At 60.4% G+C, this 27208-nt stretch overlaps 1 protein-coding gene across 1 annotated transcript; it reads left to right on the top strand.

Moving 5' to 3' along the window:
* The first annotated feature begins 343 nt into the window (after positions 1-343).
* On the top strand, positions 344-16199 carry LOC141478120 (dynamin-2). The gene is made up of 9 exons (XM_074167258.1): positions 344-616; positions 9334-9407; positions 11824-11973; positions 12266-12469; positions 13465-13563; positions 13828-13988; positions 14102-14244; positions 15369-15504; positions 15972-16199. The coding sequence occupies exons 1-9, from the start codon at positions 456-458 to the stop codon at positions 16086-16088; spliced, it is 1245 nt and encodes a 414-aa protein (XP_074023359.1). The 5' UTR covers positions 344-455; the 3' UTR covers positions 16089-16199.
* The last annotated feature ends 11009 nt before the right edge of the window (positions 16200-27208 follow it).

Genomic DNA, 27208 nt, shown 5'->3' on the forward strand with positions numbered 1-27208 from the left:
GGTAGCGATTCGCTAGCTTTCCGGAGCGGCAGTCTTCTCTGCCAATGAAATGGCAGGAGCCCTAGCGAGGGGCGGGTGCTACAGCAGTGCCGCCTCAGCTGACAGGCCAACTCCTTCTCCCATTGGCTGGTAGCGATGAGCGACGCGCCGGGAGGCCAATGGCACGGTAGAGAAGGAGAGCGACTTGCTCGTCCCGCCTTTCCGCCTGATTGACATTCCCTTCCTCCACTCCGTTGAGCGGATTCCTCTGAGCGACGGCCGAGCCGACCAATGGCCGCGCGGCCTGAGGGGAGCGGGGCGGGGCGGTCGGAGCGGCGGCCCGGGGGTGTCGCCAGTGCCGGATGAGGAGACTCGGAGGGGAAGTTTGGTCGCCGCCGCCGCCGCGGGCCCTGTGAGGAGGAACCGCCGCCGGGAGAGCGGGATCGTGGTGTGTCCCCTCCCCTCCCTCCGCCGCCATGGGGAACCGGGGCATGGAGGAGCTGATCCCGCTGGTGAACAAGCTACAGGACGCCTTCAGCTCCATCGGGCAGAGCTGCCACCTCGACCTGCCGCAGATCGCCGTGGTGGGCGGGCAGAGCGCGGGCAAGAGCTCGGTGCTGGAGAACTTCGTGGGGCGGTGAGTGGCGGAGCGGCGGCGGCGGGGGGGGGGTGGTGGTGTTGGTGCGCTGGGGAAGGCAAAGGAACGACGGCCGGGCCGCTACGCCGCTGGCGTAAGAGCGCTTCGTGAATCCCGGCCTGCGTAGGGCGCGGCCGCCGCCTGTGGGGGACCCCCCCCCACACACCCTCCCCTTCCCCTTCCGCGCGCGCGCGCTACGCAAAGTGCGCAGCGGCCCCCGCGCCCTCCCCACCTCCGCCCGGCCGTGCCCTACGCACTTGGCGTAAGGAGCCGCCCCCAGGGGGAGCGGGTCACCGGCGTCGGGCCCTTACGCCAACGGCGCAGGCGGGGGGTCGGGCGGCGGCCGGCGCGCAGGGCCGCTGGCGTAAAGGGGTTCTGTGAATACGGACGGCGGCCGTCACGCCCCGGTACGCCGGGGGAAGGATGCTGCTCACCCCGGGGGCAGGTGAGGCTCCCCGGGGCCTCCTACAACGCTGGAGGGGGGTGGTGCTGGTGCTGGGGGGGGGGGGGGGGGGCTCGTCCCGCCTCTGGATCCCTTTGGAGACGCTCCCCGGCGTGGGGACCGGGACGGCAGCTCCATCGCCCCGTCACCCCCCACTCCCCCCCCCCCCCCCCAGTTCGGTGACACCGGGTCACACCGTGAAGATGCCGGTAGCGTCAGGCCTGCAGCCGTTCCTGTGTGTGTGTGTGTGTGTGTATCCCGTCCTCCCCGCCCTCTGCTCCGGGTTCCACCGGCCTCCTCCTGCCGGGGGACCTGCGTCCCCGAGATAGCACCGAGGTGTCGGGGCTTCGCCACCGGGCAGGATAAGGCAAGGCCGCGGCCGTGACACCCAGCCCGGGGTGGGGAGGAGGGGAGAAGGTGTCCTCCTCGATAACGGGGTTGGGGGGGGGGAGCAGAGCCCGTTCCACCCCCACCCCCCCCTTACACCCCCACCCTGGGCTTTAAAAACCCCGCCGGGCGCTTTCCAAATCGGCCGTCACGGCTAAGAACTGCTTCTGCGCCCAAGCGCCGCCGGCGGAGTCGCTTTTTCCACCTTTCTCCACCTTTTTTCTCTCTCCTCGTCGGTCCTTACGGGGACGGTGGCACCGGCCGGGCGAGTAATGGCTCGGTTCCGGGCCGGCCGTCGTTTCCTGGGGCTCTTACTCCCCTCCGTGGGGGTCAGGAGCCGTCGTCATGGCCGGATTCCGGCCGGTTTATTCCCATCCTCGCCTGCTCCTTCATCCAGGGCTGCTTCTTTCTCCGGCTGGAAAAGGCATCACCCCGCGGGGTTCCCGTCCCGGCTGGGGCGGACGCTGTGACATTAACAATAGCAGCGCCTTCCTGTGACCTCACTCCATCCTGGCACGGGCCGGCGCGGAGCTCGTCACCCACAAACCACCGCCGGCTCCGGCTCCCTCTTCTTCAACAACCTTAACAATCCCCCCCCAAAAAAGCAGTTTTTGCACCGTTTCGGGCCGGTTTTGGTGCGGGGATGCTCCGGCCGTCCCCTTTCGCTGTAGAAAAGCATTATTTGAAAGCGCCGCCTGAGTTTCCCCTGATTTTTTGGTTTCCCCTGATTTTGGTTTCCCCCGATTTTTTTGGTTTCCCCTGATTTTTTTGGTTTTTCCCAATTTTTTTGGTTTCCCTGATTTTTTTTCCATTTGTGGATCATTTTTTCCCACCGACGAGGTCAGGGTCCGCAGGCCCTTGTGCCATCCGTCGCTCGACACAATTTGCCTTTTCTTTTATCCTCCAAAAGCTCGGATTTTAACACAGATCCGAGGCCGGGGAGGGAGATGAGGAATCTCCCAGCCCAGTGGACCCCAACCCCCCCTCCCCCCCCCCCAAGACCAAACCCCCGTCTGGGCTTTGCGGAGCCTCGTTGCCTTTTGGGTTGAAACGAGCCGAGTTATTCCTCCTCCGGTGGAAATTTTGGCAGCTTTTAATTATGCTGCAGCTCAAAAACCAGCCCCCGTAATTAAAAACCTTTGTTTTGAGGCGTTGAAGGCTTTTAATGAGGGGTTGAACACGCTCTGTGCGGGGGGCGGGGGGGCTTTTTTCCGAGGCTGAATCTGCCCGATTCGAACCCGGAATCTCTCGCTCCCGTCCCGTGGCGCTAATTTTGTCCTGCAGCCGGTGTTAATGACCGCTAATTAGGCCCGGGGTGGATTCCACCCTCGGTGTGGGTGCTCTCCAGCCCTCGCCTCGGTGGCCGCGTGTCGGCGTCTCTGTAAAGCCTCCATCGAATTATTTGGGAAGGCGATAATGAGGAATATGGATTATTCCATATGGGCTCCGCACCACGATTTTGGGGACAAACGGCCTCGAAACGGCTCTTCTCCTTACAAAGCTTGGGCAGGGACGGCGGCACGGGACGCTCCCGGGGTACCCCCCGCCCCTGGTTTTCATAAAGCCCCTCGGGTTTTACCCCGGCGCCGGCGGCATCGAGTGTTTCCCCGGGAGGGTGACAATCCGGGGACAAGCTCCGAGGCCTCTGGGCTCTTCCGCCTGTTGGTTGTCACCCGCGCCGGGTGAAGCCTGCTCTCGATTTCCAGTCGAAGGCGTGGAGTTTCGGCGTTTTTGGGGGGGTAGCGTCTGCTGCTTTTAGTCTGCAAAACCTGGGGGGGGGGAAACGGGGAAAAAAAAAACCCAAACATCCCACGTGGGGTGGTTTTTCCCTGGATTGTCGGTGGCCGAAGGGTGGGAGACCCATTGGCGAAGCCTCCGGCCTCTGGTTTATCGGAATTGGGAAGGAATAAACGCCACAGGGGGAAACGCGGCCGCGCTCCGGAGCTGGATCCGATCCCTCCGGCCACCCCCGTTTTCCCCCACCCCCCAGCCCGGTGGCAGCTCTCGCTCTTCCCGTGGGATAACAAAGCCTTCCCGGAGGGATGCAGGAGGGCTTCCCCACCAGCTGACCGCGTTTCCTTCGTGCAAAACGGGTGCTGGGGGGGTTATTTTTTTTTTTTTTTGCTGATGCTGCCCCCCCCTCCTTTCCCACCCCCTTTTTCGCAGCTCTTTGACCTTTAATCTTGGCTTTTCGGACCCCTCAGGAAGGTGCAGAGCTCCCGTAGGAAAGCCCTCGACTCCAGCAACGCTCCGAGCCCGGCGTCCCGGCTGCCCTAACGAGCCGCCCCGGCTTCTTCCATGAAACCTACCCCCCCCCCCAAGGGCACCCTGCGTGCCACCCCAGCCCCCCCGGTGGGGACCGGGATGAGGGGGGGGTTTGGGGCTCATCCCCCACTTTTATCTTTTACCCCTCGATAGGAACTCGCAGGGAAAGGACATTGTTCCCTCTTCAGAAGAAGCGATTTTGGTTGATTGCGTTGGGGGGGGGGATAAGGGTTGGGTGGCCCCGCTTGGGTGGGTTTTAATTGTTTAAAGAACCCTAAAACCCCTCGTTAACGCAGCCGGGTGCGGGGTGGGGGCATCCACGCTCCGGCGGCCCCTTAAAATACGAGGGAAAGGGGGTACGAGCCCCCCCCCCCCCCCAAAGGACCCGGGGTGCCACCAACTGCATGAAAACAGCGCGGAGGAGCCAGGAATTGGGCTCAGCCCTTTGGAACCCTCGAAATGTGGGAATTTTAAATGCTGGGCTTCAGTTTATCCGAGGGGGAGGAATCTCTCAGGCTCGGCCCTGGGTCCGAAGCGACTCCGATTCCTGTCGTTATTGGGGCAGAGCACAAAAAGGGAAATAACTGCTGAAATAACCGCATTAAAATCGCGTTACGGGCTGGATTAAAAGCCCTCCCCATGAAACGTGCATTGACCGAGCCCTCTTTGGAGCCCTTGTCGTGTCGGTACAAGCGCGTTAAAGGCTCTGGGCCTCCCCCAGCTCTGGCTGGGACAAAAAAGAGGGGGAAAAAAAAAAAAGGCAAAAAAAAAAAAAAAAAGCCATTTTCCGAGTGGGATAAAACCCGGGCATTGAGTGCGGCGGCCGCTCGGACCCGGCTGACAATGGAGCCGTTGTGATGAGGGCGATGGGGACCTCCTGGGGGGGGACGAACCTCCTGGGGGGGGGGGACATGGCCTCCTGGGGTGGGGGGACCTCCTGGTGTGTGGGGGGGACCCAACCTCAATGGGGCATTATGTGTCCCGCAGGTGGCATTACCGGGACCCTAAATACAGCCTGGGGCTTCCCCGGCTGGGGAGGGAGGTGAGGGATCCTTCACCTGCGGCGGGCACGGCAGAGGGACACCGAGTCCCCTCCGTAAAGTGCTTCGGAGACCCCGAAATGGTGCTAAAACCCAACATTTTGGCCAAAGGCCAGCAGCTTGGGCCCAAGGTGTGATTTTTAAGGCAGTGCTGAGGCCCCAGCGAAGGCTCTGGGAGGGAGAATTGATCCACAGAATGGGGACGGAGATGAGGGTGACCTGTTTTGGGGGGTTTTTCCACATATATTCCTCGGGTGGAAGCGACTTTTCTGAGTCGGGGACGGCGGCTCCCCGGGTGGAAATCACGGCTTGGGCATTTTATGGCAGCAGTAATGAGGGGAACGGCAATAAACGGGGAGGCGTTGCTTCGGAGAGGGGAAGGAGAAGGTGTTTTATCAGCGGGTGGAGCTGGCTGGGAATGGGGCTAAAGGGAGGGAATTTGGGGGTGAGGGGTACGGGAGTGAGAACGCATCTTGGGGGGACATTGGGGACGTGGAAGGACCCTCCCGTGGGGTCTATTCCTGGGGTATTCGGGGTGTCTTTTCCCTCGATTTTGGGGAAGAGCCACCATGGGGTCACTGGTGAAGGAGCCATCAACGTAATGATGGGCTCTGGGGCCATTAGAAGGACGCGGAGGTGTCGGAGCGGGGCCGGAGGAGGCCCCGGAGATGCTGGGAGGGCTGGAGCCCCTCTGCTGGGAGGACAGGCTGAGAGAGTTGGGGGGGTTCAGCCTGGAGAAGAGAAGGCTCCGGGGAGACCTTGGAGCCCCTTCCAGTCCCTCAAGGGGCTCCAGGAAAGCTGGGGAGGGAGCAGGGATGAGGGAGGGGAGCCATGGGACGAGGGGGAAGGGTTTTAAGCTGAAAAAGGGGAGATTTAGGGAGAAATTGTTCCCTCTGAGGGTGGTGAGAGCCTGGCCCAGGTTGCCCAGAGAAGCTGTGGCTGCCCCATCCCTGGAGGGGTTCAAGGCCAAGGTTGGACGGGGCTTGGAGCGACCTGGTCTGGTGGGAGGTGCCCGGGGATGGAACTGGATGGTCTCAAAGGTCCCTTCCCAGCCAAACCCTTCTGTGATTCCATCAGCAGGGCCATCTCCACCCAGCCCAGGTCGCTCAAAGCCCCGTCCAACCTGACCTTGAATGTTCCCAGGGACGGGGCATCAAAGAGGGGAGATTGAGATGAGATTTTGGGGAAGAAATTCTTCCCTCTGAGGGTGGTGAGAGCCTGGCCCAGGTTGCCCAGAGGAGCTGTGGGGTTGCCCAGAGAACCTTGAAGGGGTTCAAGGCTGAGGTTCGACGGGGCTTGGAGCAACCTGGTCTGGTGGGAGGTGTCTGGGGGTGGAACGAGATGGTTTTTAAGGTCCCTTCCCACCCAAACCATCCCATGGTTTGCTGGAACCGCAGAGAGGAGCCGGGCAGGGCCGGGCAGCGCTCGTCGTCAGGTGCCTTCGTCACGGGAGATTTTATAAGGGCCGGGACGTATTAAGTGTTCCTTCTCCACCTGTGACCTTTGTCTCTCTGCTCCCGTAAAGCAGAATTTCCTGGTCCCACAGGGAAAGGGCGGGGGGGGGGCAGAGGCAGAGGATCAGCCTCGATTCCCCGCCTGAATGGGAAAATCCGGGTTTGAGGTTGCCATTTCAAACAGGGCTTAGACCACGCTCCTCGGGAGGTGACGTCCCTGAGGTGCGTCAGCCCAATCGAGGTCCTGCTTCGCGGTGGCCCCCCCCCCCCCCCACGTCTCCGGGTCACTTTAATGTTTAAAAAAAAAAAGTGCCCGAGGGACCTTCTGGCAGTCTCCTGTCCTGTACCCCCCCACCCCACCCCGATTTGTGTTTGCGGTCGGTGTTTTATCCTAAAGGATGCGGTTCCTGCCAATAACGCCTGCGTGCGAGCGGGGCTGGGCGCGGTGACACCCCCAGGTTGTAAAAACACCCACTTATTGCCGTCCCCCGGCTGCCAGACGGGGTGACCCGGCCCCGTGGCCCCGTCTCTGCCCCCTCCTCCCCCGTGAAACCGGCCCTTGTTCGGCTTCTCTTCTCCTCCGAAGGGCAGTGCCTTCACCCTGCCATGGGCGAGTTCCTGCTCTACACCCGGCTCCTTCCCAGGCAGCACGTCTCGGGGTGGGGTGGGGGGCAAGAGGGAGCCAGGAACTGGGGGTTCATATCGTTAAACCCCCAGAGATAGTTAATGAGGCCGGGCGGGGGTGATGCGGGTGGGAGAAGGGAGCAAGCGGAGCCCCTCAGCAGCCTCCGATCCCATCCAGGAGGCAGGAGAGGCCGTGGTGATGTGTCCCCAGCGCCGATGCTGTCCCCTCCCGGGGTCCTGGGGACAAGGCTGGGGATGTGGGGAGGGTTTCTCTGCCTGCTGTCCCCTCCCGGGGTCCCGGGGACAAGGCTGGGGACGTGGGGAGGGTTTCCGCTCCTGTGTCCCCTCCCAGGGTCCCGGGGACAAGGCTGGGGCCGTGGGGAGGGTTTATTTCGACAGGAAGAAGCCACCGCCGCCGCTTTCCGAACGGCGTAACCGGTCCCGTCATAGCAAAACCCCGGAGCCACAACCGGTGCCGAGACAGGTCCTGCCGTCCCCCCGTGGCCGTCGAAGGACTTCCCTTTCCCCGTCGCATCCCGCCTGCCGCGGCCGGTGCCGCAAGGACCCGTCCTCCCGGTTGGGCAGGAAGCCTCTTTTTCCGGGGTGATAAAACCCCATGTTGCTATTTATAACAATAAAAAATAAAAAAAAAAAGCCTTCCTCCTTGGGAAGCCTCCTCGGAACGGGGCTGGGGGATGGAGGTTTGCTCCCAAATCTACGGGATTTGGGGCAAAGGTGCCGCTCCCCGTGCGGATATTGCGGCTGAAATTCCCAATTCTCTCGGCAACAGGCTGGGTAGAGCTGGGGGGTGTGTGTGTGTGTGAATTCCAGGCAAAACCTCTTCCCCCCCCTACCCCGACCGGGGCAGCTCGGGGTACGGGTGGCAGCGAGGGGCAACCGCCTGCCCGCGATGCCCATCTCGTTTCCGTGTGCTCCGCTGATAATCTGGATGTGCCCTGGTTAATGGAAGCGATAAATCCACCCCGGAGCTGCTCCCGCCTCTCCCAGGGAGCTCTTATCTCTCCCATTTCCAAGCAAGAAAAAGCCACCGGCACGGAGCCGCTCGGGAAACCCACTTCGCCCTCCCCTTCCCATCCCCGTCGGTGCTGGGGGATGGATTTGCCGGGTGATAACGGCCCCCGGCGGAGCTGCCGGTCGGAGCAGCACCGATTCCCGGCAGGAAAATCCCCCCAAAGGACCCCCAAAGCACCCCCTGAGCAGGAGACGGGGGGGAAACGCCGTCGATTCTGCACCTCGTTTCGCTCCTCCGTGAAACGGGGTGAAACCGTAGAGGACGAGTGGTTTGGGAAAATAAAGAGAAGGTGGTGGCTTTGTCCCTGCTGTCGCGATGTCTTATTTTTTCTAATTTTTAATGAATTAGCGGGATATTAAAATCCTTTCCACGCTTCAGTTTCTGAGTGGCTGGCGGGTGGGGAAGCTGCTTCCCCAGTTCCTGCACCCACGGCCCCGAGGGCGGTCGCTCGGAAGCGATGGATGGCAACGGCAGTTGTAGGGACGTGGGGGGCCCTCTTGTCCCCCTCTCCTGGTCCCTCCTCTCCTCCTCTTCCTCTCCTGGTCTCCCTCTCCTTCTCTTCCTCTCCTCATCCTCCTCTCCTGGTCCCCCTCTCCTCCTCTTCCTCTCCTCATCCTCCTCTCCTGGTCCCCCTCTCCTCCTCTTCCTCTCCTCATCTTCCTCTCCTGGTCCCCCTCTCCTCCTCTTCCTCCCCTTGTCCTCCTCTTCTGGTCCCCCTCTCCTCATCCCCCTCTCCTTGTCCCCCTCTTCTCCTCTTCCTCTCCTCGTCCCCCTCTCCTCCTCTTCCTCTCCTCATCCCCCTCTCCTTGTCCCCCTCTCCTCCTCTTCCTCTCCTCATCCCCCTCTCCTTGTCCCCCTCTTCTCCTCTTCCTCTCCTCGTCCCCCTCTCCTCCTCTTCCTCTCCTCATCCCCCTCTCCTCCTCTTCCTCTCCTCATCCCCCTCTCCTGGTCCCCCTCTCTTCCTCTCCTGGTCCCCCTCTCCTCCTCTTCCTCTCCTCATCCCCCTCTCCTCGTCCCCCTCTCCTCCTCTTCCTCTCCTCATCCCCCTCTCCTCCTCTTCCTCTCCTCATCCCCCTCTCCTGGTCCCCCCTCTCCTCCTCTTCCTCTCCTCGTCCCCCTCTCCTCTCTGGGCCCGGGGATCGCTCCTGGGAGCTCTGCCCTCCAAGGTCCCCTCGCAGCCGGGGCTCTTTTCGGCAGGGAGAGATAGCATTGGGGTGGGAGGGCGGCCTTGGGCCGGGCACAGCACAAGGGGAGCACATTCCTGTCCTGCCGCGGGTGTCTGTCCTCCCTGGAATATCTTCTGCCCTCTCCCAGCTCCCTCTGCAGAGCAGGAACTGATTCTCCGGAGCATCCACGTGTTTCCGAGCCCCTCACGCCATCGCCCGGTGCCCGCTGTTTCGATATCAGGGTGATAACTCGTTCCTCGCTTATTTAACCACCTTGGTAAATATTTGTCTTTTAATTCCTTGCAGGGACTTCCTTCCCCGAGGCTCTGGAATTGTCACCCGGCGGCCTCTCATCCTGCAGCTCATCTTCTCCAAGACAGGTAGGGTCCGGGCGGGAGGATCTGCCCGAATCCCCCGTCGGAAGAGGGAGAAGGTGGTCGAAACCCAGGGCTGGCAAACGCGTCTCCCCAGATTTATTGTTTAAACGAGCTTAATGAATGTCTTGGCGATGGTTCTGGTTCGTTTGGATGCTCCTCCAGCAGGGTTTTGGCTGCTGGGGGACAATATCTGTTCGGGGGGGGCGGGGTGAAGACCACCCTGGAAGTGGCAAAGGAGAGAGGAGGGGTCTGTAATTGGGCACCGAAGCCGGAGTTTTGGGGTACGGGGACTCGTTCCCAACAGCCCTCGACACTGAAAAACCAGGGTCTGTCCCGCAGGAGGCTCCTGTGGCAGATTGTGACCGTCATTTATTCTCCAGAAAGGGTTAAATCCCCGGTTAGACTGCAATATGGTTAAAAAATAGTGATTTGGCCCTCTCCAGCCGCATTGTGCTGGCTCTGGGGTGGGGGGGACACACAGGGAGCCTGGGAGGCTGCAGGGGAGCGGGGAGAAAAGGACAGGCTGAAGCAGTGACACTTTTAGGTCCATTTAGGTCCCTCCTTCTGCTCCCCTCCGGCAGAAAATTCCTGTTTCCTTAAAGGTGCCATTATCCTGATGATCCGGGGCGCTGGGTCCGAGCACGAGCACTTATTAGCGGTCTCTAATCAAAGCCTTCCCGGCTGCTTCCCCGTCGTCCCCCCCCCCCCAGTGACTCAGTTCCTCTTCGCTCCCCGGCACCGAAGGGGTTGTGAAATCAGCCTCTGCCCGGGTTCGCTGGGCACGGGGCACGAGGAGGGCTGGTTTTCCAGCCAGACACGCTTTTTACACATCACCCAGCCTGTTCTCCGGTGGGGGGGGGAGAGAAATTCTCTTTATTTCCTCCCCCCGGGAATGAAACAAAAAAAAAAAAGCGTGGTTTTGGGCCAAGGCTGGCGGGGCTGGAGCGGTCAGCGGGAGCCTCCCCTCGCCTTTAATTCAGGCGACCTGTTTATCGAGTAACGAGTCGTTTCTGCTCCCCAGAAGACGTAAAGGGGTTGCAAAACCTCGGCCCTCGGATGATAAGGTGTCACGGGGTGCGGGAACCGGTAGGGGTGGACGGGCGAGGGAAGGGCTGGTATTTCCCCCGCACCTGCCCGGGTTTCGGAGGGAGGAAGTGAGTTGCCCCATCCCTCTCCCCTCGGGGCGAGTCGTGGCCCCAAATCTCCTAAAATCCCTTTCCGAGGAGCCCTGGGGGGTCGTTATCCCAGGGTGTGGGGGGGGAAACGCCGTTTCTCTTCCCCCCTCCCCTCCGAGCAGGAAAAAGTTCAGGGATTCCAAAACCGTTTTGGAAAACCTCAGACACCTGAAGGCGACTGCGCAGAGACCCGGAAAAAAAGCAGGGTTTTTTTGTGTTTTTTTTTTTGCTTTCTGGTTTTCTGCTTTTTGGCTTTTCCGTTCCCAGGCGTCTCCCCCGCCGAGGAGCCGGGGCCGGGTTAATGTTTTACCTCCTGGCACCCGGGTTAATGTTTGGTTCCTTGGGCTTGGAGTTGCTGGGGTCAGGCTCCTCGCCGGGGTTGTTGGCTGCGGGGACGGAGAGTGAAACGAAGTGATAAATCTGGAGGGTGAATTAAGTAAATAAAAAAAAAAAAAAAAAAAAAAAGAGCTGGCGGCGCAAGCGGAGGGAAACTGCGGTTCCTTCTTGGCTGCCGGAGCCGGGAAGCGCTGCCGGTCCCTCCTCACCGGAGGGTGGGAAGGCCACATCCCCGGGTCTCCGGCACCGGCACGAGGAAGGGTTTGCCCTGGCTCCCAGTCCCCACCAGACCATCTTGGCAGCTGAAAACTGGGAGCTTACTTCAGCCTTGGGAGCCCGGGCAATAAAAAAAAAAACCAAAAAAAAACCATTTAAAAGCAATCAGCGGGGACTGAAAGGCGAAGAGGGCGGCGGGTGAAAACAAACAGGGCCATTCTGCTGGCGAGGTTGGCTCGCCGGGGCCGGCGGCGGCTCCCTGCCAGCCGCTCACCCAAGGGCAGGCGCTTTTTTGGCAAAGGGAAGCGTAACTCCCCAAATCCACATCAAAGCAGCTGCTGCCAGCGCAGAGGCGGCAGGCGGGGTGTCAGCGCGCTCCCCCGGAGCCGGCTGGCTGCCATCGTCCCCGGCTTTGCCCCCCTCCTCCTCAGCCCCGGGGGAAGAGAGGCTGGGCCAAGTTTATTCGGGGCTGCTGCCAGTCTGGAGGCTGGAAACGAGCAGGTTAATTAGTCCCTGGGCAGGTCCGGGGCCGCACCGGCCGCTCAGAGTCCCACTGAAGCGCGGGGCTGGTCCCGCTTCGCAACACAGAGATGTCTCTGTGCATCCTGTGCTGGGTTCCAGCCGGCCAAATTGTCCTTTTAATTATTGATAATATTATTATTATTATTAATTTGGTTTTCGATCTCTTGCAGAATATGCGGAGTTTTTGCACTGCAAATCCAAAAAGTTCACGGATTTCGACGAGGTGCGGCAGGAGATCGAAGCGGAAACCGACAGGGTGACGGGGACCAACAAGGGCATCTCTCCCGTCCCCATCAACCTCCGCGTCTACTCGCCCCACGGTGAGCCAGCTCCTCCTCTGCCCCCCCTTAAACCCCCCCCAACAGGAGAAAACCCAGCGTTTTCAGACCTGGCGGCTGCAGGGTTTAGCCCAGGCTGCGTCCTAAAAGCAGATTCTGGGTGCTGCCCGCCTCGGGCTGGTCTTACACCGGCCTGGGGGGTCGGTGGGGGCTGCCTGGGCCACCCCCTGAGCAAATACAGCAGCGACTCTCCCTTTGGAGGGGTTTTTCCAGCTGCGAGAGCTCCAGCTCCCGCCACCAGCCCTTGAGCCCCGTGGTCTCTCTGTCCTCTCAGTGTTGAACCTGACTCTGATCGACCTCCCGGGGATCACCAAAGTGCCGGTGGGGGACCAGCCGCAGGACATCGAGTACCAGATCAAAGACATGATCCTGCAGTTCATCAGCCGGGAGAGCAGCCTCATCCTGGCCGTCACGCCGGCCAACATGGACCTGGCCAACTCGGACGCCCTCAAGATGGCAAAAGAAGTCGATCCTCAAGGTAAGAGGGACGTTTCCTCCTGCCCTCGTCGCTGCTCCAGCCCCGGGATGGAAGGATAGAGCCTCCAGCGGCTCTCGCGGCAGAGTCTCAGCGCTCAGTTCCCCGATTCCTGGGAGTCCTGGTGGACAACAGGACGCCCACGGGCCAGCAATGTGCTCTGGTGGCCAAGAAGGCCAATGGCATCCTGGGGGGCATCAGGAAGAGTGTGGAGAACCTCAAGGGAGGTCATTCTCCTGCTCTGCTCTGCCCTGGGGAGGCCCCATCTGGAGCACTGGGACCAGTTCTGGGCTCCCCAGTTCCAGAAGGACAGGGAACTGCTGGAGAGGGTCCAGCAAAGGGCTACCAAGATGATGAGGGGCCTGGAGCATCTCTCTGGTGAGGAAAGGCTGAGGGACTTGGGGCTTTTGAGTCTGGAGAAGAGAAGGCTGAGGGGGGATCTGATCAACCCTGGAAATACTTCAAGGGTGGGTGTCAGGAGGATGGGGCCAGGCTTTTTCCAGTGGTGCCCAGTGACGGGACAAGAGGGAACGGGCACAAACTGGGACAGGGGAGGTTCCATCTGAACATGAGGAGGAACTTCTTTCCTGTGAGGGTGTCAGAGCCCTGGAAGAGGCTGCCCAGAGAGGTGGTGGAGTCTCCTTCTCTGGAGATATTCAAACCCCCCCTGGATGGGACTCTGTGGGACCTGCTCTGGGTGCCCCTGCTGTGGCCGGGGGTTGGAGGAGATGATCTCCAGAAGGTCCTTTCCAACCTCACATCATTCTGTGATTTTGGCACCAGAGGGGCTTCTCCTCCATCCCGGTCTCTCGCTGATGGCTGAGGAAGGGCCAGCGGTTCTGCTCCTCGCTGGCGAGTCCGTGTTTGCTTTGGGTGCCCACTCACCCGCCTCCTTTGATGCCTCCTGGGGAGTGAGAGTGGCCGACGGCTCGTTTGTGAGATTAATGGATTGCTCAGTTGTGGGATTAACCCATTGCTCGTTTCCATGGCTGCCTCAGGCTTGCGGACCATCGGCGTCATCACCAAGCTGGACCTGATGGACGAAGGCACGGACGCCAGAGATGTGCTGGAGAACAAGCTGCTTCCTTTACGACGAGGTATAACGAGCCACCAGGGCTTTGTGTCACCCCCAATCCTCCCTTCTCCGATCCCCTCGTCTCTCGTGTGGAGACCGTGGGGTTTCAAACCGCGCCTAAGGGTGTCTCCCGTGTCCTCTGGCCCCTCCTGGGGGGTCCCGGCCCTTCGTGCCACCCCTCTGCTCGGGGAGAAGGGGCTGTGGATGGCGACGCGGAGCCGCGGGGCCCTTGGGTCACCTTTCAGCTGTGTCCGTCCGTAGCGAGAGCCGCCGTGTCCTCTTGCAGGCTACATCGGCGTCGTTAACCGAAGCCAGAAGGACATCGATGGTAAGAAGGACATCAGGGCGGCGCTGGCAGCCGAGAGGAAGTTCTTCCTCTCCCACCCCGCTTACCGGCACATGGCCGACCGCATGGGCACCCCGCACCTGCAGAAAGTCCTCAACCAGGTGGGCTTGGATCCCTTCCCCAGCCGTTCACAGTTGCCGGTGGTTTATTTCTGGTGGAAAAGAGATGTTCCTGCGGCCGGTGCGGGTGTCTCAGTGTCTCCCTTCTCCCGCAGCAACTCACCAACCACATTCGGGAGACGCTGCCTTCGCTGCGCAGCAAACTGCAGAGCCAACTGCTCTCCCTGGAGAAGGAGGTGGAGGAGTACAAGAACTTCCGCCCTGACGACCCCACGCGAAAAACCAAAGCTTTGTTACAGTAGGTTTCGCAGAATCATAGAAACGTTTGGCTGGGAAGGGACCTTTGAGACCATCCAGTTCCATCTCCAGGCACCTCCCACCAGACCAGGTCCCTCCAAGCCCCGTCCAACCTTGGCCTTGAACCCCTCCAGGGATGGGGCAGCCACAGCTTCTCTGGGCAACCTGGGCCAGGCTCTCACCACCCTCAGAGGGAACAATTTCTTCTCTAAATCTCCCCTTTTTCAGCTTAAAACCGCTCCTCCTCGTCCCATGGCTCCCCTCCCTCATCCCTGCTCCCTCCCCAGCTTTCCTGGAGCCCCTTGAGGGACTGGAAGGGGCTCCAAGGTCTCCCCGGAGCCTTCTCTTCTCCAGGCTGAACCCCCCCAACTCTCTCAGCCTGTCCTCACAGCAGAGGAGCTCCAGCCCTCCCGGCATCTCCGGGGCCTCCTCCGGCCCCGCTCCGACACCTCCGTGTCCTTCTGATGGCCCCGGAGACAGGGGACATCTCCCCGGAGTGGGGCAGAGGGGCAGAATCCCCTCCCTCGAGGCTTCTCTGGCTCAGCGCTGCCTTTCCCGGTGCCTCCCCTGGCAGAGCAGAGTCTCTCCCGGCCAGAAATGCTGCTGGCACAGAAATAAGCTCCCTGTGCTCCTTCGCGCGAGCCTCATTTGTCTCAGCCGGTGGCTTCCTCCACGGAAGAGCCTGGAATAGCCCCGTCGTTGGGAGCCAGCGGTGCTGGCGGATGGTCCTGCCAACTCCCAACGGCGGCGAGCTGGCACCGGGGAGAGATTTCTGCGTCCTCCGGCGCTCGGCTGGGCAGGACGAGGGAAATCTCTCCCAGAAATGCCATTTTTTGGCATCTCCGCGGACGAGAATCAGCGTCTGGCGCTCGCTGTGCCCGGCCCGAAGGGGCTGTCCCCGGCCCAGGCTGGGCTCGGGATTGGGAAGGAGGACGTGTGTCCATCCTTGACTTACCCACGTGCTCTTCAGACTACGGCAAAAGGGAAATTTTTGGCTTCTGGGGCTCCCTTGGGGGGGGTTTGGGGAGCTTTTAGCAGCCGGTGGCGGGGGGGGGGGGTGCGGGGTGTCTGTCTGTCCGTCCGTTGTGCCGGCGCGGCCGTTTAATCCCTCTCCTTTCTCCCCAGGATGGTCCAGCAGTTCGGCGTGGACTTCGAGAAGCGGATCGAAGGTTCTGGAGACCAGGTGGACACGCTGGAACTCTCCGGGGGGGCCAGAATCAACCGCATTTTCCACGAGAGGTTCCCCTTTGAGCTGGTGAAGGTAAAGCCGGGCTGGGGGGGGGGACACACACCAGAGCCCCTTTTCCTCTCACCCAGCTCATCCCCGGCAATCCCTCAGCACCTTTCCTTTCCCGGCACCGGGAAGTGTTTGCAGAAGGAGGGGATGTTTTATTCGGGTGTTTGGGAACACGCGGGGGCGGGAGGGTGGGGGGGCTGTTAGTTCTGGGTGGCGATGCCTGACCTCTGCCTCCAGCAGCGGGGCTCGGCCAGGAGGAAGTTGCGGAGCGGGGAGAAGGATCCCTGGCGAGATCTCAAGCTTTGAGATAAATTAATCACAGAGAGAGAGAGAGCGACCCGTGCTGGCCAGGACAGGGAGAAGCCTCTCAACTTGCCCGTGGGCCGGGGACGACCGCGTGGTTTGGGCCAAAAAAAGAGCCGCAGCGGGAGCCAGAGGTGAAAAAACCAAAAAAAAAAAAAATCCTAACGGTGGCTTTTCTCCCTCTTCAGATGGAGTTTGACGAGAAGGACTTGAGGCGAGAGATAAGCTACGCCATAAAAAACATCCACGGAGTGAGGCAAGTTCAGGCGCGGGGCTCGCTCTCCGGAGTTGGGGGGGGGGAATGAGTTCTCCCCCTCCCTGGCTTCGTGCCGCGGGAGCTTTCCTGCTGAGGGTGAGGTGACACCTCTGGCTCGTCAGCTCATCGTCCCCTGGCCTGCGGAGAGCCGAGCGTGCTGAAAACTAAAAAAAAAATCAAGGTTCTTTGATTTTTTAAAGGGAATTAAAAGGGGTAACTCACATCCCCCCCCCCCGCTGCCCTGCCTGACTCCCGTCTGGGTTAGCAGTGGGGCTTGTCCCCCCCCCCCGCCAGGAGAACCCGGAGGAGGCTGAGCTAAAATAAATAACCTTTCTCTTTCCTCTTAACGTTCCCTTATGCGGGGGAAGAAATGACCTTGAGAGAAAGGTAGGGACCGTGAGTTAAACCTTTCTGGCTAAAAAAGGCCCCCCCCCCCCCCCCTCCCCGATCCTGGCCCTCCCCACACTGGGGAGCCCTTTGGCTCATCCGGAGGCTGCTTGTGGGGGAATTTGGGGGTCCCCGGAGAGGAACGGCATTAAACCAAGCCCTCCTCTTGGGCTGGGGACGAGAGGAAGGGAGAGTTTCTTCCCTTTGCTTTAACGCTCTCCCCAGGGATGGTTTCACCGGCTCAAAGAATATCCATTTTCCCTAAACGCCACCAAAAAGGTTAATTCCCATATTTTTTTTGTGGTGGTGATGCACCCGGGCTCTCTCGTTCCCGTTTTGGGGGGAAGCAGCACCCTCGTTCGAGGTGCTGGAGGGGGTTGGGGGGGGGGGGAGGCTGTGTGTAGGGGTGGGCAGAGGTGCCGGCACTCCGTCCCCTCGGAGGAATTTTGGCGGGGGGGGGGGGGGGGGGAGAAAAGCAGGATTGAGCGACGCCGCGGATCCAGGAGCCCCAGCCGACGGCGCCGGGGAGGGAATGAGCTTTCCGGGACACGGCCCATCGATGGCTCCAAACCTGATCACCCCTTTTGTGTTTGATTTTTTTTTTTTGTTTTGTTTTGTTTTGTTTTGTTTTGTTTTTTCTCTGCCCCCCGGCCCCCCCCGCCGCCTCCTCTGCCCCACGGATTCCTGTAGGACGGGGCTCTTCACCCCAGACTTGGCATTCGAGGCCATTGTGAAAAAGCAGGTGGTGAAGCTGAAAGAGCCTTGTCTGAAGTGTGTCGACCTCGTTATTCAGGAGTTAATCAATACAGTTAGACAGTGTACCAGTAAGGTATTGATCCGGCTGGGTGCCCCCCCTGCCTCTCCCCCCCCCCCCCCCAAAGCCCCTTCCTCCCAGCGGGGGTGGGGAAGCCGGAGCCGTGCTCCAACCTGCCTGGTTCCCCCCCCCCCCCCCAAAAAAAAAACCCACCCCAAAAAAACCCACCCCAAAAAAACCCACCCCAAAAAATAATCAAACGAATAAAATCCGGGAAGAGCGGATTGGATTTTTCCCCGGCAAATTGGCTGGTTCCCGAGCTCCCGCTCCCGTCTCCCCAACGCTGAGCCCTCCCCGCTGCCGCCGCTCCTCGGACTCGGGGGTCCTCACCCAGGATGCCTTCCACCCCCCCTCCCCGGCTCTCGGGGTGCTGGCGGCGCCCCCGAACCTCCCCCCCATGGGACGGAGCCGGGATTTCTGGGGACAAAAGGCTCGGTTTCCCCCGGTGCTCCCGGGGGGCAGGATAGAGGGGGGCAGACCCCCCCCCCGGCAGGAGCCAGGCAGGCGGGCAGGGTGCTCCTGGACCCCGGTACCTCTCTTAGCACGTGTTTTAATTTAAACCCCTCCTTCGCTGCGCTCTGGGGACGCCGGGAACGGGGAGGGGGGGGGGGGGGACACAAAATCCCAGGGGGGGGGACACAAAATCCCAGGGGGAGGGCAATTCCAGCCGAGAGCCTGAAAACAATTAATAAGGCGCTGGATAACAAGCGCGTTTGCCTTTCAAAAGGTGTCGTGTGTGTCCCCCCCCACCTCGTCTTTTTTTTTTTCCCACAAAGCTGGATAAACGGGCCATTTCCGTATTTAATAACCAGCTTCTCGGAGCGACTCCTTTATTTCTTTTAAACCTGGTTCTGGCAGCACCGAGAGCCTTAAACTGGAAAAGGGGGCAGGAAAACCAGCTCCTCCTTCCAATGCTTATGTCATTAAAATAAAATGATTAATAAATTTTACCTAGGCAGAGGGGAGAAGGTGAAAATCGCCCCCGGCGTTTGCTACCCAGAGCGCCTTTGCGGAGCGGGGGGGGTTTAAATGCCGAGTTGTGAGGGTAGGACCGGCGGGGGTTTCTCTGGGGGGGGGGGTGCGTGTGTGTGAGGAATTCTCCGCTCGCTCTCCTTTCCAGCCTTGGGTTGTCTGTGAATCCGGGGAACTCGAAGAAGCCGGCGCTTCCTGGGGAAATTCCTTCCGTCTCCGCCGCTCAGGGAGGCTCCCATTCCAAAATCGAGTTGAAATTCAGTGTTTTTCCTAGAATTAACCCAATCTAGAGAGATTCCCGGAGCCCGGGCAGGGATTTTCCTGCCTTCCCCCCTACGCGTGGAGATGAGCACCCCCCGATCCGTAAAACAACCCCCTGATCCGGGGGCGGGGGGGAGAAATTTAGGAATTTGGAGTGTGGGGGACACGGGGGAATTATTTTGGGGTGCGAGATGCTGGGGAGCCCAGAGGGACCCATCTCCCCGACGGCTCCCGGGGGGGCGGGGGGGGGGGGGACCCGAAGGAATTTCCCAGGTGGCTTTTTTTTTTTTTTTTTTTTTTTCCCCCTTTGCACGTTACTAACCCGGGGTTAAAAACCAAAAAATGTCTCAATTTTTTTTTTTGTGTCTTTTCTGTCTTTGTCGCTATTTCTTTCTGGTTTGGTTTGGTTTTTTCTCCTTTCCCTCCTCTTCCCCATCTCCCTCCCTCCCTCCCCTTCCCTGCGCTCCCCCCCCGGGTGTTTGGCTCTCGCTCTCCGCACGGGGCAGGACGGGGCTCTTCACTCCCGACATGGCCTTTGAAGCCATAGTGAAAAAGCAGATTGTAAAGCTCAAAGAGCCCAGTTTGAAGTGTGTTGATCTGGTGGTCTCAGAGCTGGCCACCGTCATTAAAAAGTGTGCCGAGAAGGTAACGAACGGCTCTTCATTTCATCCCTCTTGGGGTTTTGGTTTTGTTTTTGTTTTTTTTTAATTAATCCCGTCTGAACACCTTGGGATATATATTTGCTCCCGGGACCCAGCCCTTACCAAAGCGAGCTCAACCCTCAGTTTGGTCGGGAATTATTCTTTTTTTTTTGGGACACACACACACGTGTCCTGCATCCTCCCTCCCGGCGGGTTTAACTCGGCGTTAATTAATTAATTAAGGCGGCCTTACCTCGGCTTCGCGGCACGGGGTCCTGCCCAGACGTATCGCCCAAGGTGTTCGCTGCCCCCCCCCGTAACAGCAAAGCCTAAAAAACACTCCCGCTGCCATCCCCCCCCCCCCTCGCGCCTCCCTTAGTCCTAGCTGATGCTTCCTGCCTTAAAATGCTGGATCTGCTTGGCCGGGGGCTCCCGGGGGGGGTGTGTGTGTGTGTGTGTGAGGGTGGGGGGGGTGGGGGGGGTGGGGCGGGAAAAGGCCAAAAAAACCCCACCCCCAATATCGGTGTGTTTGGCGCTGCTGTCGGGAAGGGCATTCCGCTGATTTTTGTCGGATTTAGTGAAGAGAATCAAATCTGGCGTTTTTTTTTTTCCCCCCACCCCCGAGCCCCAGTTGTGTCCCGTTGGCAGAACTGGGGCTCAGTCCCCTGTGTGTGTGTTCCCCCCCCCCCCCCACTACCTTCCCCGAGCCCTTTCCCCCCCCCCCCTTTCCCCCCCCCTCGGTGCTGGCTTTCGGCGGTGGGCGCCGGAGGCCACCACGGTCCCATCAGCAGCCTGTTGTTATGTTTTGTTTTTTTTTTTTTCCCTCCCCCCCCCCCCCCCGCCCCCGGCCTTCTCTCCTTTTCTTTTCAGCTTGGTTCCTACCCCAGGTTACGGGAGGAGACGGAGAGGATCGTCACCACTCACATCCGGGAGCGGGAAGGCAAAACCAAGGATCAGGTGAGCTCCGACGAGGCTGGAGAACCTGGGAGAAAGCCCCCCCCGGGGCTCTTCTCCCATTCCCGATCCCAAAGCTCCCTCTCCCGGTGGCGATGCTGCGGCTCTGCCATCTCCTGCTCCCACCCTGGGTCTTGCCGGGCAAACCCTGACCTGGGACTCCCTGACTCCTAAACCTCCTTCCAGATCCTCCTCCTGATCGACATCGAGCTCTCCTACATCAACACCAACCACGAGGACTTCATCGGATTTGCCAAGTGAGTCGTTTTCCCGGCGGGACGGGTCCCCCGGCTCTTTGATTAACGGCACCCGTGGTCCTGTCCCCTCAAACCCAGCGCCTTTAGCAGCCGGATTCTCTGGGATTTGGGATCCGGGAGCTCCGCTTCTCCCGCTGTTGGAGGGGATTGGAGATCGGAGCTGCCCCACGGTCATCCCTCTGCCTTTGTTAACGCTGCTCCTTAGGGCAGAAAAGCTGGAATCGGGTTGTTCAGCCTCAGAAAAGCTCAGGGCCCCGCTCGCAGGAGCGCTAACGATGAATTAAGGTAATTAAGTCTGTTGCTGCCCCTCGGCAGAGATGTGGGGGTTCTCCATGTCCCCCCCGCCCCGCCCCGGGCGCACTAAGGGAAGGTGAAAGGGCTCGTCCTGTCCCAGCGGAGCTGCGGGACCGGAGGAGGAAGGTCTCCCCATCCTTTGGGCTCGTCCCTCCTCATCCTCTCTGCCCAGGCAGGCGGCCGGGGGCTCTGCTCCCAGCCTCCCCTCCCTCAGCGCCGCCTTTCGGCCGCAGGATGGGGCAGCGTTTTCCATCGGCGCAGCCCCAAACCGGGGCCATAACTCTTCGGAAAAGAGCGGAGTCGAGCGGCTCTGCCCGGGAGCTCGTCACCATCTTCGCCACCCCCAGCCCACCCTCTTCCTCCTCCTCCTCCTCCTCCTCCTCTTCAAATTCACCGCCTTCCTCTTGTTTCCTTTCCCCCCCCCCCTTTCCCCCCCCCCCCCCCCCCCCTCTTTTTACGTCTCTGCTTTTCAGTTCCTTCCCCTTCTCCTAATCTCTCCTCTTTTGTTCCCTTTGAACCATCATCTCTCTCTCTCTCTTCCCTCCGGACTCTGACTCTCTCCCACTCCCCAGCTGTTACACAGAGCAGCACGTGGCGACAGGGTGGGTACCCTCTGGAACAGCATGGCCTGGTGTGCCTGGGGAAACAACCCCCCCTCTCCCCCCCCAAGCTTGCTTCCACCTTCCCCCCCCAAAACAGCCCCGGGGGACCTCGGAGGAGAGATGGAGGGGCTTTTCCTCCGAGCCCAGCTTTGGATTTGTGCTTCGCCGCGGAGCTGAGCCGGGGCAGAGCTTCCCCGCTCCCACCCTGGATACCACCAGGCTCGGGCTGGCTCCGTCCCCTGTCCCCAGGGTTTAGGGAAGCACCGTGAGGATCAGGGCAGGAAGGGACCCGTTCCCCAAATCCCCCCAGCTCAGGGATGTCCCGGGGTGGAGGGACAGACGGACGGGGTGCTTGGAAAGGATCCCCTTTGTGCTTGTGAACTGCTGCTTCCCCCCCCCCGGCCCCGGGGGCGTCCCGGCGTTTATTCTAACTGTTTTCCTGGATTTTGTTCCTGCTCCCGACTAACGGTTCGGTCCCGCACCTCGCCCCTCGTCCCCTCGGTTGCTCAGGAGAGACAGGTAGCTTTCCCTCTGGTGCAGGTATGCTCTTCTCCCCCCTCCCCGGGGTGGGGGGGCAAATAGGAGGCTGCAGGTCTTTCTGGAGGCGAGTCATTCTGGAGACGAGTCCTTCTGGTTCTCAGCCTTGCGGTGGTCGGGGTGCGTCGGCTCAGCCGGGTTCTGGGACAGGAATCCCTTCTGGAGCGGCTGATCTGCTTGGTGTTTCCTCTCCTCGCCCCTCTGGAACTTGTAAATCCCTGGAGATATAAGGGCTGGAAGGAAGGAGATAAAGCCGTCGGGGTCGGAAAGCCCCCGTCCCTCCCTCCTCTCCCGTGTCCCTGGGCAGAAGGTGGGAAGGGGCTCCTGTCGGCGCGGAGCCCTGGGGTGCTCTCGGTTGGATTTTACACGACGGGCTTCCCCTGTGGACTCGGCTCTTCCTTAGGGCGTTCCGGGTGGGAAGCGCGTGGTGGCCGCAGGGGCTCCGGGCGCTCATCGCTTGGCTTTGCCTTCCCCACCTAAAGCTGCTCTTCTTCCTCCTTCCAGCGCCCAGCAGAGGAACACCCAGACCAACAAGAAAAGAGCCATCCCCAATCAGGTACGGTCTGGGGCAGGGCTGGATCCCCAGGATCCCGCTCCAGCAGGGTCGGAAACGCCCGGAGCTGCCTTCCGCGGCTCCGAAACCGGGATTCCAGTTGATCCACCAGCTCCTTCCCTGGGGATGTCTCACACCGGGGTTGGAGATGGGACAGATGAAGCTCTGGGGCACGGAATGGGAGCGTTTGCTCCGTAGGAGCTCATGTAAAAGCAGGATTTAATTGATCCACCAGCTCCTTCCTTGGGAATATTTCACACAAGGGTTGGAGATGGAGCTCGTCTAAAAGCAGGTTTTATTGGATCCACCAGCTCCTTCCCTGGGGATATTTCACACCGGGGTTGGAGATGGGACAGATGAGGCTCTGGGTCATGGAATGGGAGCGTTTGCTCCGCAGGAGCTCGTCTAAAAGCGGGATTTAATTGATCCACCAGCTCCTTCCCTGGGGATATTTCACACCGGGGTTGGAGACGGGATAGATGAGGCTCTGGGTCGTGTAATGGGAGCGTTTGCTTCGCAGGAGCTCGTCTAAAAGCAGGATTTATTTGATTCACCAGCTCCTTCCCTGGGGATATTTCACACCGGGGTTGGAGATGGGATAGATGAAGCTCCGGCTCATGGAATGGGAGCGTTTGCTCCACGGGATCTCATCTAAAAGCAGCGGGAGCCGGGACAAACTCTGACACTGGGCAGGATCTGGCCCAGCTCGCCCGTTCCTGCCCCCGGGGATCCTCTGGGAGGTCAGGGGGTGGAGGGGATGGGGACCGAGCGGAGGGGGGGGTGGGACGGGGACGTGCCCCCCGGCGGCAGCTCTGTCCCCTGCCCGGCGAGCGGGGCCGGGGGCAGGACGGGAAGTGCCCCCCCCCTTGCATGGTGTTAGGTCTGGCGGTACCTAACGCAGACATTGCCTCTCGTTTGGAAAGAATGTAATGAAATATTAACACTGTACAATTATAATTAATAGCATGTAACTGTTTTTCTTTTGCTGTTTTTTTTTTTCTTTTTTTTCTTTTTTTTTCTGCTTTTTTCCTACCTACCATTTTTTGTGCTTCCTGCTCTCTTCCCTCCCTTCCATCACTTGGTTTTTTGTTTTGGTTTTTTTTTTGTTTTTTTTCTTCACTGTTCTGTCTCTTTGTCCTGCTTTCCCCCCCCCACCACCCTCCCCCCACCCTCTTCCCCTTAATTTTGCGCACCTAAAGGGTGAGATACTGGTAAGTACCCGCAGAGTGTGATCGTGCTGGTAGAACCTCACCCAGGGATGGACGTGGCCCTGCCAGAAAAGAGCTGCCAACCCCCCCCAAAAACGAGGCCTCTCGCACCCCCAGAATTGAGTACGCTGATGGCGGAGGAAGGAGCCCCCAGGGCTCTCGCTCTAGGGGTGGAAATTCCCTCTCTCCCTTTGGTCCCCATCCCTGGGCTCTTCCCACGGCTGGGAAAAAAAAAAAAAAAGGGGGGGGGGTTGGAGGCTGATTCCTGCCCGTGCCACCACCGGGAACTGGGGTGCCGGCCCCGGGAACAGCTATAGGGAGAGCTGGATACTGGGATTTGGGGGGTGAGCGCTGGTTTTGCCGGCCCTTGGGAAGCAAGAAACCCCAAATCCTCGGGTTTTAGGCTCCTGCTGTGGCGGGAGGGGGTTGCCCTCGAGAGGGAGAAGCCGGTCCTTGGGCAGGGGACCCTCTGCCCACCTTTTGGGGACATGGGGCAGGTAGGAACCCACCCCTCTGCTCGCAGCAGCGCCGGAGGCGCGTAATCTCCCCCAAACTGCCTTTTTTTTTGGGGGGGGGGGGTTGAGGTTGGGTCCCGACCTTGCTGCCAGCGGATTTACCGAGGCCGGCTAGCGCAGAAATCCAGCAGGAAGCCCTCTTCATCCCGGGAGCCTCCGCTCCCAGATGTTAGCAGCTGGGGGAGGCAAACTTGGGGTGACCGAGGCTTCGAGCCTGGTTATTTAGCCAAAAAAAAAAAAAAAAAGAGTGTTTTGGGTTTTTTTTTTCTCAAGCGTACTCACTTCTGGGGAGGCGAAGGGAAGAGTTTCCCTCCTGTCTGCGGTGGGGGGAGGATTGGGGGGGTCCTGGCCCCACTGCTCCAGGCTTGCGGAGCCGAGCGTGGCATCTGAGAACATGGAAGTGTCTGAGGGGGAAGGGAATCTCCAAACCCCCCAGTTTGGGGGTTCCAGCCCCCCCCTTCCCCCCCACCCCGTGGATCGCGGCTCGGGTCTTGCCTCGGGGGCACCCGAATGTCTCCCCCCCCCACCACCACCCCCAAATAACGTGGCTCCCGCAGCCGGGGTGGGGGGGTGGTAAATCCCAAAGGTTGGATTTTGGCTGTGGGCGAAGCCCCCCCCCCCCCCCCCCGGAGTCAAATCTCTCTCATCGGCCTCGCAGCCCCGTAAGAAACGGCTGCAGGTCGGGCACTGGATGCTTTTTTATCTAAAAAAAAAGGTTTTTTTGGGCACCCTCTTTTCCCAGGGAGGTTTGTACCTTGTGTTCCCTGACACCCCCAGACTTACCAGCCACATCCCAGGGTCCGGGGGGGGGGGGGGGCGTGTGTGGAGGGGGTTGGGGGCCCCTTTTCCCCTTCCCCGTCTCTTCCAGCTTTTCAGACACTTCCATTTTCCAGATGGTGCTGCCAAAAAAAACCAAAAGGGGGGACCCCCCCCGCCCCAGGGCCCATCCCTGGCCCCCCCCGGGGTGGTTTCTAGGCAGGGCCACGCTCCCATGGCTGGCTGTGCCCACGTGCTCGTGCCAGGCGACGGGAAGGGGGAGATCTGGCAATTGAGGATTGAAGGTGCCAGCCCCCCGCCTCGGGCTGGGGGAGGTCGGCTGCTTCTCACTGGGGGGGCCGGGCAGAGCTCTGAGCCCCTCCGAGGGGAATCCTGCCCTAAAACCATCCGTGCTCCCACCAAAAGCTGTCGGTCTTAAAGGAACTTTTTCTTCTGGGCTCTCCTGGGGCTCAGCCTTCCTCTCTCCTCGTCCTCGTCCTCCTCCTCTTCCTCCTCCTCCTCATCCTTGTCCTCCTCTTCCTCCTCCTCCTCTTCTCCTCCTCTTTCTCCTCCTTCTCTTTCTTCTCCTTCTCCTTCTCCTCCTTCTTCTCTTTCTCCTCCTCCTCCTCCTCGAGCTGCATTTGGGGACAGAGGACATGTCCTGGCTCCTGCCTGGAGTCTCCCCTCCTCTACCCTCTATTCTCTAGGAAAATACAGCAAATCTTGGCTTTTCTCTCACGTTCCAGCTCCCTCTGCGCTACCCAGACCCTCTCTCCATTCCCAGGCCCTAAAGGCAAATTCCCTGTTCTTTATAACCCCCTCCAAAACTCTCCCAGTTCCCCCATCCCCATCCCATCCCATCCCATCCCATCCCATCCTATCCCATCCCCATCCCCATCCCATCCCCATCTCGTCCCATCCCATCCCATCCCCATCCCATCCCCATCTCGTCCCATCCCATCCCCATCCCCATCCCATCCCCATCCCCATCCCAATCCCATCCCCATCTCATCCCATCCCCATCCCCATCCCCATCCCATCCCATCCCATCCCATCCCATCCCATCCCATCCTATCCCATCCCATCCCCATCCCAATCCCATCCCCATCTCATCCCATCCCCATCCCCATCCCCATCCCCATCTCAATCCCATCCCCATCCCAATCCCCATCCCCATCCCATCCCATCCCGCAGGATTTTTTCCCTCTGCCCTTTCCCCGGCCCCGACCCTCTCAGCTGCTCCATCTCCCCCCTTCCTTAAAACCTCCCTTTAAAGTTCCTTTAAAACCAGACTCGTTTCAAATTCAGGGATGGGGTGTTTTGGTTTGGGTTTGGTTTTTTTTTTTTTTTCCCTTAAAAATTGGGGGTTTCCGACGTGCCGGAGCGAATCAGGGGGTGAAATCTTCCCTCCGAGCACCTCGCTCCCCCCCCCCCCCCCTTAATCTCAGGGCTCCTTCCTTCCCCTCGCCAGAAAACCCCTCTCTCTGCGTTGTTTTAGCTCTAGCTGCCTGCGCCTAACCCCCCCACCCCCCCTCCACCCCCCCCGGGTTTTGTCGTGGCTTTTCCCTCGGCACCCCAAAAACGCCTCCCCCCATCCCTCGGTGGGTTCCCCCCTTCCCCCTCCCCAAATCCCGGTGTCAGGGGTGGGAGCGGGGTTCCCGGAGGAGCCACGACAAACCCCGCGTCTCGCTGGTGTCTGCCCCCTCTCCGCCTCACCCCGGGGGGGGGGGGTGATGTCCGTGCTCCCTCCCATCCATGCTTTGGACTAACATGAATGAAACACCGCCCCCCCCCAACACCCCCACCCCCCCCCCCCGAGATGCATTTTCCCCACGTCTGCTTGTTACTAACCCGTGTGATGGTACTAACACACACACCCCCCCCCCCTCGCTCCCCCCCCCCCCCCCAAAAAAAAAACCCGCTGGGATAGAAAAGCCGTGGGTCGCGGGGCACTGGTTTTGCTGGGGGTGTTCGGGGCAGGATGCCCAGAACATCCCAAAACGGGGGGCACCTCCGGCTCGTGGACCAGGAGGGGGGATTCCTGGGGGTGCCGGGCTGCGGAGAATGGGGGGGGGGGGGGGGGGGGGAAGGTGTTTCTGTGCTGTGCCCCCTCCCGGGGTGTGGGGGGGGGCTTGTCGGGCAGCTCTCCTGTGCTTTTCGGCTCTCTAGAAGCGATGGGGTGGCTCTCCGCGAGGCAGCTCCTTCTCCCCGGGGTGTGTGGGGGGGTCCGACCCTCGTGGTGGGGTTTGGGGACCCCTCCATTCCCCCCTGCAGCCCCCCTCTTCCCCCCCCCCCCCCCCCCAGGAAGGGAGAGACACTCACGGCTCGGTCTAAAGGCGTCTCCCGCAGCCCCGGGGACCTTCCTCTTCCTCCCAGGGCAAGGCAGAGGAACCCCATCGGGCAGAGCCTCCTCTTCCC

The sequence above is a fragment of the Numenius arquata genome, unplaced genomic scaffold (assembly GCF_964106895.1).
Source record: "Numenius arquata unplaced genomic scaffold, bNumArq3.hap1.1 HAP1_SCAFFOLD_1239, whole genome shotgun sequence".
Lineage (NCBI taxonomy): Eukaryota > Metazoa > Chordata > Aves > Charadriiformes > Scolopacidae > Numenius > Numenius arquata.